General features: G+C 37.7%; 1 protein-coding gene across 2 annotated transcripts; it reads left to right on the plus strand.

Moving 5' to 3' along the window:
- Nucleotides 1-332: 332 nt before the first annotated feature.
- Nucleotides 333-15602, plus strand: zgc:171775 (STKc_p38 domain-containing protein). Of its 2 annotated transcripts, XM_031286439.2 has the most exons (12): nucleotides 333-576; nucleotides 3114-3243; nucleotides 5367-5425; nucleotides 5711-5822; nucleotides 8825-8854; nucleotides 9255-9302; nucleotides 11492-11606; nucleotides 11727-11798; nucleotides 12546-12625; nucleotides 12791-12869; nucleotides 13741-13914; nucleotides 15142-15601. In XM_031286439.2, the coding sequence occupies exons 1-12, from the start codon at nucleotides 443-445 to the stop codon at nucleotides 15201-15203; spliced, it is 1095 nt and encodes a 364-aa protein (XP_031142299.1). In that variant the 5' UTR covers nucleotides 333-442; the 3' UTR covers nucleotides 15204-15601. The 2 variants fall into 2 exon arrangements, with proteins under 2 accessions (XP_031142299.1, XP_031142298.1); XM_031286438.2 differs by having other exon boundaries at nucleotides 11492-11798; nucleotides 15142-15602.
- The last annotated feature ends 742 nt before the right edge of the window (nucleotides 15603-16344 follow it).

Genomic DNA, 16344 nt, shown 5'->3' on the forward strand with positions numbered 1-16344 from the left:
TAGCCCTACTTGTAGGCCTATGGATTGTTGGGTAGCTTAATTTATAATATAACATTGTATTTTAGAAACTGCATGTGTTTAATGTGCAACAATCTTAATTTGTAAAGCAACTAGTAGCCTCACTAAAGCTGTCAGATTATAGTGGATAAAAAAGTACAATATTTAGTAAAAAGTGCCATGAAAAAAAAAGACTCAAGTAAAGTAGCCTACAAGTACCTCAAATTTGTACTTAAGTATAGTACTTGAGTAAATGTACTTAGTTACATTTCATCACTGGTAGGAGTGACAGCGCATTGTGACGAGTGGGGGGGGGGGGGCGTTTCCCTGCGCTGCTCATACCTTCACTGCAAGGTCTTACCTGTCAGGTTGAAACTCCAGAGCTGGCTACAAACGGTACTATAGGACTTAAACCCTGACTGGAAATTGAAAACTTAACAGCGCCATGGAGTCTCCAATGAAGACTTCGCCCGTCAGACCGGGCTACCACAGACTGGAGGTCCAGAAAACGACGTGGGACGTCCCGGAGAGATACACGGCGCTGAAGTCGATTGGCTCCGGGGCCTACGGGACAGTTTGGTGAGTTTACCCGGAGGAGCGGGCGCACAACTTCGGGTATCGGCCTACTGACGCGGAAAGTGCTGCAGAGTTTGTGTCTTTTCGTATTTTGTACAGAAAAGTGCAAGGTATTGGGATCTTTTAGTCCAATGATCTTATAATACATGTTAATCCTGCTGTATGGGCTGAAGTCATAAAATAAGGCAAGGCAAGGCAGCTTTATTTGTAGGCTATAGCACATGTCAGCAACAGGGCAATTCAAAGTGCTTTCCATAAAACATTAAAGAGCAGTTAAAAACGATTAAAAAATTAAAAACAGATAAAATACGACAATAAAGTTTACAGTGCAATATAAGAAATTAACAATTGTTTAAAATTGGCTATTTATTGGACATAACGTTTTTTGTCGCCCAGTGTTTCTGCCATTGTTATAGCCTATTGAAGTGATGCTGTTTTGTAAATGGTCAAAGGTCCCTGCCTTTGTTGTTCACTATCAGTATTTAAACGTTTGTCATCACAAGTGGTTTCTACATGTAGCCTGGTTTATAGCCTTAAGTCTGCATTCCACTCCCAGACTATGCTGCATGCAGTGCAAGAGGCCGAGATTACTCTGACATCTGCTAACAGAAGCACTATTGTCCACCTGAGGCAAGTCAGCAAGTCAATACAAGTCTTGCGATATGACAAGAATCTCCTCCACCAACATGAGAAACCCCAGCCTACAGGAATCCAAGATATCTCAGAGACACTTCTATTTAATGATAAGCCACTGACAGACAAGATCTCATTACTGATATGATCATATTTGGTCGGTCTATAAAAGAGGGGATGTCAGCCATCTGCCCTAGTTTATTCATTAGAAAGTTTTATTTCAGATATAGGCTACTTATGACTAGGTTTCTCGCAAATTTTTTTTTCTTTTTTCCATAAGCACTATAAGAATTGTATCAAACATGCCCAATTACAAGTACCAGATCACCTACAGAACAGCATCAACAGAAACTTCAAAAAATCCCTACACAGACTCGCAATGTAGGCTATACTATCAAGTCTTGATAGGAAGCAAATATAAAGTAAAACTAATTTCTAAACAGAGGAGCTGAAATTACAACCCATTCTCACTCCGAACTCGTAAAATACGGACGCTTGGGCAGTGGCTGTGCAAAAAGCACCCTTCAGCGTGGGCGTCGAACGCACGAGGGAGAGCAGCACTTGAATATTACGTAGCATTAAGAGCGACAACGGTAGCGAGTAGTATGAAAGGCCGAAAATCCGCATAGGGAGGTTGGTTGGGGTGGTGGATGGGTCAAACAACACAGGACTTTCACCCAGGAGGCTGGGGTTTGTGTCCCGCGTTTCACGTTTTGTAAACCCAACCGTCCCGTTCTTCTTTTCCTAAACCCAACCGTCCCGTTCTTCTTTTCCTAAACCCAACCGTCCCGTTCTTGTCCCACTTATCATGGAAACGTACCTTTTTATAAGCCCACCCACGACCTTTTCCATAACTGCTCGGGGCGCCTGTCCATGGGCAGCCCCCTCTCTCTGACTTCTCTCCATTAGTGCATGTATAGGTACTGAGCATGTGTGTGTAATTCAGGCCTGTGTGTAATGTGTATAATAATAACATCAGAGTGAAAACATTGTAATTTCCCTTGCGGGATTAATAAAGTATAAACTATTATTATTATTAATTATTATTATTAACCTAACTGCGTCAAAAGTGACGCCAATAGTCCCGACCAAACGCGGTTAGATAAAGCGCGTTTAGATATGACGCTAAAGGAGACTTTTAGCGTCAATACCAATGTCAAAGGCACCTGACCAAGCATCTGTATTTTACGCGATGGGAGTGTGAATGTGTAATTATTAGTCAATCAGTGGATTAGTCAGCTGGCAGAAAAACAATGATGATTGCACACATTTGTTTTTCTGTTTATATGCTTCTAAATTGAGTATCTTTGGATTTTGGACTGACGGTCTGACAAAATAAGCTATTTGAAAACATTACCTTTGGCTCTGGGAGATTGTCATAGGCATTTTTGTCCTATTTTCCGACATTTTAGAGATTGAACTATTCATCAACTATTTACAATGAATAAAGAATTATACTATGTCAAAAAAAGATTATTTGGAGCCTATAGATTATGAATGATTTCATGGCTGCATGATATGAGGAAAATATCTATTTTGACTGATATTGCGATTGCAATATGATTCACGGTATTGGAGGGAGTGATCATTTTTGTATCATTATTATCATTGAAAAATATTTAAAAAAAACAAATTAAACTGATTATAGAGTAATTTTTGTAAGTATCTGTACCAGAAAAAGATTTTTTCTTGTAGGATAGGATTTGTCGGCTGGGACTTCTCAGCACACCAATTCTTAAGAATGGTTTGACACATATTTTGCCTTTAACAAATATTGCGCCCCCCTCCCCTGCGATTTGGATATTGCAGTAGTCCATATTGCAATTTCGATAAAAATATGATTAATTGCGCAGCCCTACCTCCCACTGTGGGACATGCACTTTACACTGTGTTTTATTCCCACTTAGTTCTGCCGTAGACCAGAAGACCAAGGAGAAGGTGGCCATCAAGAAGCTGTATCGTCCTTTCCAGTCCCTCATCCACACCAAACGGGCCTACAGGGAACTCAGACTGCTCCGCCACATACAGCATGAAAATGTAGGAACTTGACAAAAAGTGGGATGTGAATCTGGAGTGAGTGCGCAGTCTCTTTTTAGTTAGAGGGTGGACACAATAACTTCCCTTATCTCCAACTATCTAGGGAGGTCCCGGGACATGTATGCATGTATTTAAAAAAAATAGCGGCAAAAACATTGTATAAACTGAAAAAAAAAAATCGTAAAAAAGAGACAAAAACGCCAAAGGCGACAAATGTTGGAAAAAGTGACAATAACTTCGAAAAAAGCACCAAAGATTTTAATAAAACAAACTGAAAAAAAAGTGACAAAAACGTTGAAAAAAGTGTCCAAAAAAAACTCAAAAAAAGGCGACAAAAACATTGAAAGGGAACAAAACCTTTGGAAAAAGCCCAGTTTGATTATAGGGGGGGGGGGGGGTTGTAACCCCACCAACCCCCCACCCACCCATAAATTATGCCTATGCAGCCAGTACAACAGCCTGCCAAAAGGTCTTCTTTTTGTTGAGACTCCGTGTCATGTCAGTGTAGTTGTACAGTCCTTATTTAACTAGAAAGGTCAATCTCAAAAATAAGACGAGATGATTTTGAGGATAAGCAAAACTTTGTTGACCATTCAACAAGGGCCCATAATCCCATCAATGCTGGAAGTGATGTGTGTTGTTGGAACCCTCATCATTCCGTATTTTCGCCGTAAACCTTTGAGGAAATGCGAACACTTACATAACCTCCTTTTACTCGGCTAATCTTTGGAAGGCACCATATTCAATGCGTTTTAACGTGTTTGTCAAATGGACGCGTTTACAAAAGACTATTGACCCATTTTTGTATCTTGTGTTGACAGTTTCAGTTTTTGTGTTTAGAATAAATGGAGGAACTAGCTGTTTAGCATGAGCTCAAACGACTTAAACAGCAAATCCAAGTAATATTACTATAAGTACTATTACTAATATCACTACTGGATGCACGGATGCTTTAGAAGTGATCTCTGGGAAATGCAGTACAGAAACATAACAGCAATGACACAGAAACGGCCGTACTGTAAACATGACATGTTTGACACCACTGCTGTAGGTGTTACTCCTGGGTTGTGAAGTGTTAACTCTGCACTGCATGTGACCTCTTTTGACAAACGTCAAGCTCGAGAAACGTATGCAAGCGTTTTATAGGTTTGTTTTACAAACAAACATATTGTATGTTAACATTGGCAGACTCAGGCTGTCTGAGGGGCACGCAGCAAGTTTACTAGCATGTAGGGCAGCCTATTTGGCACTGCATAAAAGATTTCTCCATTATTTTTTTAAAGATTATTTTTTCAGCATTTTAGGCCTTTATTAGTATAGGACAGCTTAGACTTGAAAGGGGAGAGAGAGGGGGAATGACATGCAGCAAAGGGCAGCAGGTCGGAGTCGAAGCCACAACCTTTGCGTCTAGGAGTAAACCTCTACATATTGGTGCCCGCTCTACCAAGTGAGCTACCCAGGCGCCCAGTTTGCTCCATTTTTAAAGTAGAAACCCAATAGTGCACTGCTAGGACATAATTTCCACTAGGGACAGGGGGGACATGTCACCCCCACTTCACCCCCACTTTTTAAAATCCAGTTTGTGCCCCCCACTTTCAAATTCGTTTGATATTATTGTATTTATAAGTCTCTGTGATCTGCCCCTATTTTAAAAAATAAAGGAAATAAGACATATTTTTCTTATACATAGTTTAGTACTATTCTTTCTGGAAGAATGTATCATTATGATAAACTTAATTATTTCCTGGATTTTGTATCACCATAGTCCCTAAACTTATGTAGAAATGCAAATAGAAAACATTTCTTTGGTGGAGGACCCCCCAGACCCTCTTTTTTGTGTCCAACCCCTACTTCTCAAACCAAAGTTACACCCTTGATGCACTGCATCTTGTTTTCTGCACTGGGAAACCCTAGAGGGCGGCGCTTTATGGTGTTTTCTTTACTGGAAGGGGAACCGGAGAGGGCACTTTATCATGTTTTCTCTACTGAAAGGGCACCCTAGAGGGCACTTTATCATGTTTTATCTACCATAGAGGCATCCCAGAGGGCATTTTTGCTGCTCTTTATTTCTGAATCTACCAGTGTATGTTAATGTCTTCACTGTGTTTTTTTTTTTCTTAAAGGTGATCTGCCTCCTCAACGTCTTCACACCTGACTTCACACTGGAAAAATTCCAAACCTTGTGAGTTAGGGATTCAGGAACTACATTCTTCTGCTTGTTTGTTGTTGCAGCTTGTTGAGACCCTGTGTTCATGTGTGTGCATGTTTGAAAATTTCAAGCAAGGAGGTGTGAGAGCAAGCTGACTCCTGTTTTGTTTTGGTCGATTTGTGCGGTTGTATTTCCTCACCATAGCAATGAGCTCTTGTCGTTAACAGTTTTTAGACCCACTTTATGTAGCCTACTTTACGTGTTGATTATGTCTTTCTATACTCTCCTTATCTCTCGCTCTTCTCTTTCTCTCTCTAGTTATATGGTAATGCCATTAGTAGCCCAGGATCTGGGCCACATCATGAAGAGGCGGAGATTAACTGATCGCATCATCACATACCTGTTCTACCAGCTTCTAAGGGGACTCAAGGTAAGTGTATGCAAGTCTAATGTAAAAATAACATTAGATAATATTACTTAAAGCTTCTCTAATCTTTAGCAGCTAGAGACAGATATTTAGCATAGACATAGAGCTAAAGAAGAGTGAGTATTTGACTTAAATATATAATTTACAGTCATGTGAACAAATTAGGACACCCATGCTAAAGTTGACTAAAAAGAGGAATAAAAAAATCATCTTTTGTAAATAGATCTTAATGCCTTAATTTAAAAAATGAGGAAAAATCCAATCTTTAAGGACACCAATTTTCTTTGTGAATGAATAATGTATCATAAATAAATAAATGTTCTTCCTTAAAATACAGGGGGCATAAGTAAGTACACCCCTATATTAAATTCCCATAGAGGCAGCCAGATTTTTATTTTTAAAGGCCAGTTATTTCATGGATCCATGATACTACGCATCCTGATAAAGTTTGGAATTAAAATAGCCCCACATCATCACATACTCTTCACCATACCTAGAGATTGGCATGGGGTACTTTCCATAAGGTCATCTCTCAATGCAAATCAAACCAGCTATTAGGCTAACTGAAATCACACCATGCCAATCTCTAGGTATGGTGAAGGGTATGTGATGATGTGGGGCTATTTTAATTCCAAACTTTATCAGGATGCGTAGTATCATGGATCCATGAAATAACTGGCCTTTAAAAATAAAAATCTGGCTGCCTCTATGGGAATTTAACATAGGGGTGTACTTACTTATGCCCCCTAAAGAACATTTATTTATTTACGATACATTATTCATTCACAAAGAAAATTGGTGTCCTTAAAGATTGTATTTTTCCTCATTTTTTTTAATTAAGGCATTAAGATCAATTTCCTAAAGATGATTTTTTTATTCCTCTTTTTAGTCAACTTTAGCATGGTTGTCTTAATTTGTTCACATGACTGTATATGTGGGCGCAAACATGACTCTAAATGAATGCAATGTTGCTCTGTATCTGCTGAATGTGTAAATAGGAAACTGTTTGTTAACACGGTGATAAAACTGTATAGCAAGGTTATATTTACAGCTACAGAAAAAGCAATCCACATTTAAATAAGTGCTTAAAGTATGTAGAAAAAAACAAAATTCCCTGCAGAACTTCACAAATGTATTATGCTATTTTGGGGTCTCTTGTGGCTTTAGGGCTTATATGAGGCTAGATATAACAATGGATCTATATTAAACACTTAGGAAAGTATATAATTATTAAGTGCAGGATGCATAATCTGACATTATCTTCAGTTATAATCAAAAAAAGTACAAAGGAGCAGCTTGGCAGAGCAATGTGGTGACCTCTTATCTTTTGTCCCATTCTGCTCTCCCTTTAAAGGTTCAGTTGGTAACTTTTATTAAAACTCACTATATCCTGCCAGTACTACTACTACATGAGACAGATAATCTGTGAAAAAAAATCATGTTCCTCATTTTACAGCTACACAGTACACTAAAATATGTGTCTGAAAATATTTGAGGCGAGAAATTGGCAATGCAGTAACAGAATCTTGATTCATATTTGATTGTAACTCGTATGATTTCATGTGACAAATAAAATGTATTGATTGTTCAGCGCTGCCTAGTTTGACAGTTTGATCGCAGTTCACGAGCAGTCATTGACGCTGTGTTTCAAACTCCTCTGCTCTGATTGGTCGGTTATTATTTCGTGAGTAGTGGAAACTTGCAACTCCCATTAGGAGCAGTAGGACTAGGCAGAGAAACATGATTATGTCCACAGATTATCTGTGTCATGTACTACTGGCAGGATACAATGACAGTTTCAGCAAATATGACAAAAACATATTTTTTATAAAAGTTACAAACTGCAGCTTTAAACGCACAAGGTAAGATGTCTTACCAGTATATTAAATGAAGTACGTTCAGTTTACTGACTGATTGCTTTCCCCTTATTTATGCTTGTACACGCAATACTAGTCAATGTGTAAAGAAGAGTGTTCAATGGAAACAAAAGAGAAAGCACGTTTTATACTAAAAAACAAGACTACCTCACCATAAATGCCCTTTTGTCTTTGAATTTAGCTGCAGACTTCTTTGATCCCATGATGTTTTCCCTTTTCATATCAGTGTATGTGTGCTTTAAGCACTCTTCTGTGCTGTGAGAGCAGTCTGGATTTGCTCTAAGGGCTGGAAAATACACAAAACAGAGCCCTCGTAATCGGCTGAGGGTGGAGACTTTGTGATGTGTAATGTGTATTTTTAAAATCCACAAGTCAACACCATGCCATTTAGAGAGCCATTAAGCCATGTGAGTCTGCATGCTCTGCTGGACTTTGTGTATGTGCAGTAGGCTATGTCCATTTGTGTTGACTTTGTTATGATGAGTGAGGAATAGTGGACCCAAACGCAGAGAGAGAGAGGCAGGCAGGAGCAGCGTTGAAACTCAGAGATTTATTTCCTCAAAAAACAAAAACCAAACAAGGAGTCCTGTGAGCTGCAGGCAAAAACTAATACCGGGGAGAAAAAGGAGAGACTGACGAAGACACACTGACACGGGGGAATACAAAACGATCTGACAAGAGACAAAGGGAACACAGGGGTTAAATACAAGAGGTAATGAACAAATGAGGAACAGGTGACACGACAGGTGAAACACATCAGGGCGGGGCAGGACAATCAACAAAGGCAAAAAGTAAAACTAGACATGACAGGACAGAAAACAGACTATCAAAATAAAACAGGAAACAGAAATATACACAGAGAACAGAACAGTCAACAGGGTACACAAACTACACAATGAACAGGGAATACAAATACACACAACAGAAATATACAAAACAAGATACATACAGAAATCTACAAACAAGGCAAAAGAAATATCCAAACAGGTAACAGAATAAATATACAACACAGGGAAAATGCACAAATAAACAATAAAGACAACAGAAAAGAACAAACTGGTAACAGAAATATCCCAAAACCATAACAGACTTACTGTGTGCTTAAATATATTTTCTCCTTCTTTACAGTATATTCATTCTGCAGGGATCGTTCATCGGGTTGGTGTTTGAACCTTTTTTTAATATATGTACACCACTTACTGAAGAATGTATGTCTCACTCATAATCAATATGTACACTTAAAGGAATAGTCAACATTTTGACATTAAACATTGCGTTTATTTTCTTTCTTGCTGAGAGTTAAGCTGATATATATATATATATATATATATATATATATATATATATATATGCTGACTGGTTTTCTTAATGCTAAACAAAGCTATCCGGCTGCTGACTGTATCTCCATATTGATGACATTAGAGTGGCACTCTTTAATCTAACTCTCAGCAAGAAAGCAAGTGAGCATACTGTCCAAAATGGCGAACTATTGCTTTAACTATTGCAAAGTTATAATAGGCTTTGTGTTATTGAGAAACCTCTTTTGGTTGCATTTTAGGATCTGAAGCCCGGTAACCTTGCTGTGAGTGAGAACTGTGAATTAAAGGTAAGTTTAAAAGTCTCACAAAAAATCTGGTCATGATGATGATGAGTTTCGGCTGTTAAATCTGAAAACATTTAGACATTTAACTCTTTTATAATTTACTTGCAAAAGAGTCACCACAAGTGAACTAAAACACAGCAAATGCAACAACACTTGAAAAATCATTATTTTATTGTTGAAATTATATTTATTTATTTATAAATGAACTAATTATTAGTAATGCTATAATTCTTTAACAGTTTATTGTTTCACACATCATAACATTTTATTTTATGGTAAGTATGTGTTAATGATTACCAAATACGGATGTTAATGATTATTGTTCAACTGTTAACCAACAATAAGACGCTTAAACAGTTAAAAACAATAGCCTATTATTAAAACAAAAACAAATTTTTTTCATTGTAAAAGAAAACTAGAACTGCAAGCAGTTATGACAGGGTCCAAGCCTCCCCGACGCGAGTCGCCCCCGACGACTTGCGGAGTCTCAAGTGTGTAACCTAAAGCGTGACGGCGGCTAGGGAAACGTCAGGAAATATGGCAATGCGTGAGCTGCAATGTCTTAAAGTATAAACCCTAATGTCCCATTTATATTCATTTATACATGCGTTGTAATGGCACTAATGTATTTCTATTGGGTGCTCAATTGACCACGGCCACTTTGACCAATCAATACACCATTGTAGGCGTGGCCTTAGGAGTGGCCCTAGATGGCTCCCTTTAATTTTCGTAAAAAAAATAATGATCGTGCCTCCCGTTGTGGTGAACTGGGACTCCTTTGCCTGCTTGTTGGCTAACGGTTGGCTATCAGTCAGGGAAAAAAAATCTTAATTAGTATCCCTATTACCAAATAGTTTGTAAACCAAAAATCGTTTGTAAACCGCGAATAAACCTTATTTGGATGGCTATTATAGTCACAACTGGTGATTATTATGCCTTGTTAATGGTTAATAAATACTTTGTAAAGCATCTATAAACGTTAGCTATTATCAGTGCACACATAATCAAATATTCATCTCTTCTATAGATCACCAAAAAAGATTTATTGTGGCCAAATTAATGTTACTTGATGCTTTATAAACCACTATTTAATCATTAACTAATTATTATAAGCATTATTTGCAATTTTCTTAATTTAATTCCATTTTATTCATAGTGTCAAATAATAACAGACATTATCTCAGGATACTTTCCAGAAAGAGTAGGTCCAGACCACACTCTATAATTCAGTTCAGATACTTTATTATCCCAAATGGGAAACTTGATCTGCAAGATTAAAAAAAATCATATTCAAACAACATACAAATAAACAAGATAACAATACAAAGACATATATTATATGTGACATAATATATACAACCCAATTTTACACCACAGGAGTAATCTCTAAAAAATTCTACATTCCATGTGCAAATTAGCTGAGTTATTGAACAAAGGAGTTTTTACTCCTATTGCTCTTGAACCGGGGTACTCTAAATCTACGGCCTTTAGCTTTACAGAGACCAAACAATTTCACCAAAAGCAATTGCACACAGCGGCTAGGAACATCTTCCTTTAAACGGGCAGAAACCTCGGACAGCACCTGGCTCTTGGTGGGACTATCAAATTACCATTTAATAATGAAAGTTATTATAAAGTGAATGTACATCACTTCAGCTTCCATAACTGTAACTATTCTCCAGTGGTGGAAGAAGTATTCAGATCCTTTACTTAAGTAAAAGTACTAATACCACACTTTGAAAATACTCTATTACAAGTAAAAGTCATGCGTTGAAAATGTTACTTAAGTAAAAGTCTGTTAGTATCATCATCAAAATGTACTTAAAGTATTAAAAATTAAAGTACTAAAACTAGAAACAATCCAAACAGTTCTGTCAATCAAACACATGTTTAATCTGCTAATCATTTTAGCTGTACTTATATAGGCCTATATATTGTTGGGTAGTTTAATTTATAATAAGACATTGCATTTTATAAAGTACATGTGTTTTGTGTGCAAAAATATTAATTTGTAAAGTTACAAGTAACTAAAGCTGTCAGATGAATGTAGTGGAGTAAAAAGTACAATATTTCTCTCTGAGAAAGAGTAGCAGAGTAGAAGTAGAAAGTGGCATAAGAAAAAAAGACTCAAGTAAAGTACAAGTACTTAAATGTAAATGTACTTAGTTACATTCCACCACTGCTATTCTCAGATCCTGGATTTCGGCCTGGCAAGACAGACAGAAGGTGAAATGACTGGTTATGTTGTGACGCGCTGGTACAGAGCACCAGAGGTCATATTCAACTGGATGCACTACAGTCAAACAGGTAAGAATATTACCTTCCCTTTAATACAAAGAGACAGTTTGTTAGAAATAATAACAGAATATTGCAGTATGCTACGGCAAAAGTATTACATTTTTGTTATTAAAATTCTCTCCCTCACAGTGGATGTGTGGTCAGCTGCCTGTATCCTGGCTGAGATGATTACTGGCCAGGTGCTTTTCCCAGGAGATGACAGTATCCTCACACATTTGGCTCACTGTGTTGTAATAAAGCCGTGTATGCTCAATTATAATAGCTAGAAACTCATACTGTCCCCGGTGTTTTTAATGTTTAAAATATAGAACATTTTGAAAACAGGTGCAGCATTGTAAGATTTAGAAGTACTCCACCGATTTTATACGTAAAGGTCAGTTTATTATGTGGCCCTCGAGTTAGTGTTTCTGAAAAATCTGAAAGAAATGACTGATTTTATCATCAGGGTTATCTCAGCTCAGGCTTGGTAATGTGCCTTCATTGGAAAGTGGAGTTATGAAGTTTAGAAAAATGTGGGATTTACCAGAAAAGGAGGTTGGTTGATTTATGTGAAATGGATCAACGGAGATATCTCATTCTATGCTTCTTCAATTCTAACCATTCTGCTTATTTAACATGTCTTTAACGAGTTCCCCAACTTTGTGGAAGTACAATACTAAATCGCCGGAGTGCCCATTTAACAAATGTAGATACTTAATTGAATTGAATATATCCATCCGTATTTCACACTTCCTACATCTGTTACAGAAATGCAACCAAAACTCGATTACAAAAAGTTAAAGGAGAAAAAAGAGCTCCAATATTTTGAAATGCAGTACCGCTCTGTCATGTATGTAGAATGAAAATCTTGCAGAAATTGCAATGTCGTCAATGCTTGTGACTGCTCTGACGCCAGATCCATGTGGTGTATGTTGTGCATTATGAGGCTTCCTTAACCAGTCTATTTAGGTATTGATCAGCTGAAGAGGATCCTCCATCTGACAGGAACACCAGACTCCTCCCTGGTCCAGAAGATGCAGAGTAAAGATGTAAGTTTCTTATGCTAGTTAACATCAGCACTTTGCAGCTTTCATATTTCTTATTTGGCCAACTTATAAAGGCGGTGTGTATTTCCAAATACATATATCTTTTGCCTATCCTTACTTAAGCTCATGCTTTAGAATGAAATGTAACCACCCTTAAATGTTTTCCAGGCACAATCTTATGTGAATGGTCTTCCCCCGCAAAAGAAGAAAAACTTCAAGGAAGTGTTTGCCTCCATGGATGGAAATGGTGCGCTCAACTGCTTGTGCTTATTCACTTCAAACTGAAACTGAATTTTTTATCATCAAAATATATTACAACTTACTTTGAGTTTACCTAATACCTCTTTGCAGACTTTACAAAATGTTCTCTACCTTCATGCCTCTAAAGTCATGTACATACTTTTTCACTTTGCTGTTGATATATAATAAATAGGAGATTTAAAGGTCCTATGACATGCTGCTTTTTGGATGCTTTTATATAGGCCTTAGTGGTCCCCTAATACTGTATCTGAAGTCTCTTTCCCGAAATTCAGCCTTGGTGCAGAATTACAGCCACTACGAGCAAGTCCCACAATGAGCTTTCCTTAGGAGTGCCATTTCTGTGTCTGTAGCTTTAAATGCTATTGAGGAGGAGAGAGGGGGGGCAAGGTGGAGGGTGGGAGTGTGGCCTTGATCAACTGCCATGCTTCGCTTGTTTGCAAGCCATGATGTCTCTCTCTTTCTCATGGGCGGGCCAAATTCTCTGGGTGGGCAAAGCAGAGAAAGGGGAGGTAACCTTTCCCCTTATGACGACATAAAGGGAAGATTCCAGATCGGCCCATCTGAGCTTTCAGTTTCTCAAAGGCAGAGCAGGATGTCCAGGGCTCGGTTTACACCTATCGCCATTTCTAGCCATTGGGGGACCATAGGCAGGCTAGGGGAACTCACATTAATGTTAAAAAACCTCATAAAGTGGAATTTTCATGCTATGGGACCTTTAATGGTTCTGCTGATTTGGTAGATTGGTAGATTTAACTGGCGAAGTGACTGTTGTGAAAATGAAAAAAGAAATATATATATATATATATATATATATATATATTTCAACAAACATGTTTTTTCTATTATGATGCTTCCAGCTGTAGCCCTACTGGAGGGGATGTTACTGCTGGACCCGGAGACACGGCTGACAGTTAAGCAGGGACTGTCGCACCCCTTCCTGGCTGAATATCATGACCCAGAGAGCGAGCCAGACTCTGAGCCGTATGACGACTCCTTCGAGAACCGGGATCTCGATGTCGGGGAGTGGAAGAGTAAGTTTTTACAATACACACAATTAGGGCTGGGCAATGTATATCGATATTATATTGAAATGGATATATGAGGCTAGATATCGTCTTAAATTTTGGATATCAACTGCAATTACTTCTCTTAATTAGAGCCCGATATTTTCGGCCGATATTAGGCATTTCCCAAAGTATCGGTATTGGCATTTATAATGGCCAATAAATGAATATTTAAAAAATAAAATAAAAATGGGCGAAACCCCCTTCAACCATGTTATGAGTGTTGGCGTTGCATAGTTTGTCCACCAGATGGCGCTCTACAGCGTCCCTGTTGGCAACATCATGTTTAACCCCTCAAATTTCATATCTTAAGTTTGTATTTTTATACATTTTATTTATCAGAACTTTAATATATTTTGATGTTCCTCTGTTCTGTTGTGACAATAAAACAAACAAGTTTATTTTTAAACTGCATTATCATATTATTTTAGTGAGGACTTATAAATAACTACAAATAACTAATGTTAGGGAAATCTGTTTATGTTTTGTTACGCGTTTCTGTTTTGTTTTTTAAATATATATCGGCCGATATATTGGAATATCAGATTTTTAAATCACCGAATATTTGTATCAAGATCGACCTTAAAAATCCTTTATCGGTCGGGCTCTAGTCTTTATATCCTTTGTCATGGGATGCAGGCTTACGCCTCTTTGTTAAGATGGTTTGGGGGGAACTGCCAGGCCTGGGTTGGGATTGGGGGGGGGGGGGGGTTTAAAATGATGTGGTCTTCTGTTACACCATTGTTCACTGTTATTGCTTATTTTATAGAAAATGTCAATAAAAAAAATTCTTTGGATATTGTAATATTGTAATATGACATAAGTTTAGTCTTTTCCTGGTTTTAAAGGCTGCATTCCAGTAAAGTGATGTCACTTTCTGAACATACCAGACTGTTCTAGCTGTTCTACCCACTTAGTCATTATATCCACATTACTGATGATTATTTATCAAAAATCATCAGTTTTCAGGAAAGCACCATTCATGTATTCATGTAGTCATAAATATCGTCAGATTTGATTTTTCTCCATATCGCCCGGCTCTACACACAATGCCCAGTATATTGGAAATGATCAATACTTGTGAAAAGTGCCAAAGTTGGCTCTGTGCCATATTCTCTTCAAATGAATGTACACTTTGGGGCTTTTACAGGATTTGTTATAATACTACTTTTCTTTTTTTTTTGATCTCATCAGGTCTTATCCACATGGAGATCATGACCTTCGACCCCGACAACCCCAGCAAGACAGCCATGTAGACGCTGTGACGTGCTGGCACCTCCCAATGTTTGGTTATAATACGGACACCAACTGTAAAGGTCAATACTGTCAATCTAAGACAAACATATACAAAACAACATCAAAAGTATTTTTGGTGCATCTGATATGTATTGCAATTAAAATGCATTTTCCAAACGGCAGCTTTACTTTGTATGGCGGCCTGTACAGGACAAGGTTTGTTGTTTTGTAATATTTAGACACTAATTTGAATAGAAATGGCATTACCTCAAACTTGATCAAAACACTGAACCACTGAATTATAAAATGCTGTCTTCTCATTTCAAAAAGTATAAAATATATTGACAAAATAATCTTAACTCAAGGTCTTGACCAGAGGTGGAAAGTAATGAATTACATTTACTCATGTTACTGTAATTGAGTAGTTTTTAAAATTTTACTTTAACTTAAGTATGTTTTGTTTGAAGTGTTGTACTTTGCTACATTTTAAATCACATCTGTTACTGGGTAAAAAAAAAAAGGTGAATAAAAAAGGTCTCTAATGTTGTTTAGCACTGTTGCTTTGTGCCCTCATCAAATTGCAAAAGACGGTGATTTAATCAAATAAGTAAGTATAAATTAGATATTAAAGGTGCCCTGCCACACCTATTTCATTACTTCGTGGTAATGTCTGAAGTTCTACCATGGACTGTAACATTTTTTGTGGAAAAAATGCCTTGGTTACCTTGTTTCAAGCCATTCTAGCGTGGTATAGAAAGCCTGCAGGAAGACTCAGCTCGATTTGTGCCAGTTCTCATTAATATTCAACGAGCTAAGCTGCTTGACTCTGATTGGCTAACAGCTAGCCAATGAGAGCCTGGCTATCAGCATCCTTTACTCTTTACTCTTTACTGCTCAACTGGGCGAGCTCATGAATAGTAATGAGCTCAGGCAACACCATGTCAGACTGACCAGCTTTTGTAACTGGCCTGATTTCTCCACTTATTTCTTTTCAGTGGCTAGAGCTGACAGAGGAGGTAGCAGTTCATTTCCACATTCACGACATAACACAAACACATATGGACCTGACATATTTCAAACAATTCAAGTAAAAACGGTTTTGTGTGGCAGGGCACCTTTAAATAAGTTTCAAAAATTTATATTTCCCCCCGCTGGTAAAAA

This window comes from Sander lucioperca, chromosome 12 (genome assembly GCF_008315115.2).
Source record: "Sander lucioperca isolate FBNREF2018 chromosome 12, SLUC_FBN_1.2, whole genome shotgun sequence".
Lineage (NCBI taxonomy): Eukaryota > Metazoa > Chordata > Actinopteri > Perciformes > Percidae > Sander > Sander lucioperca.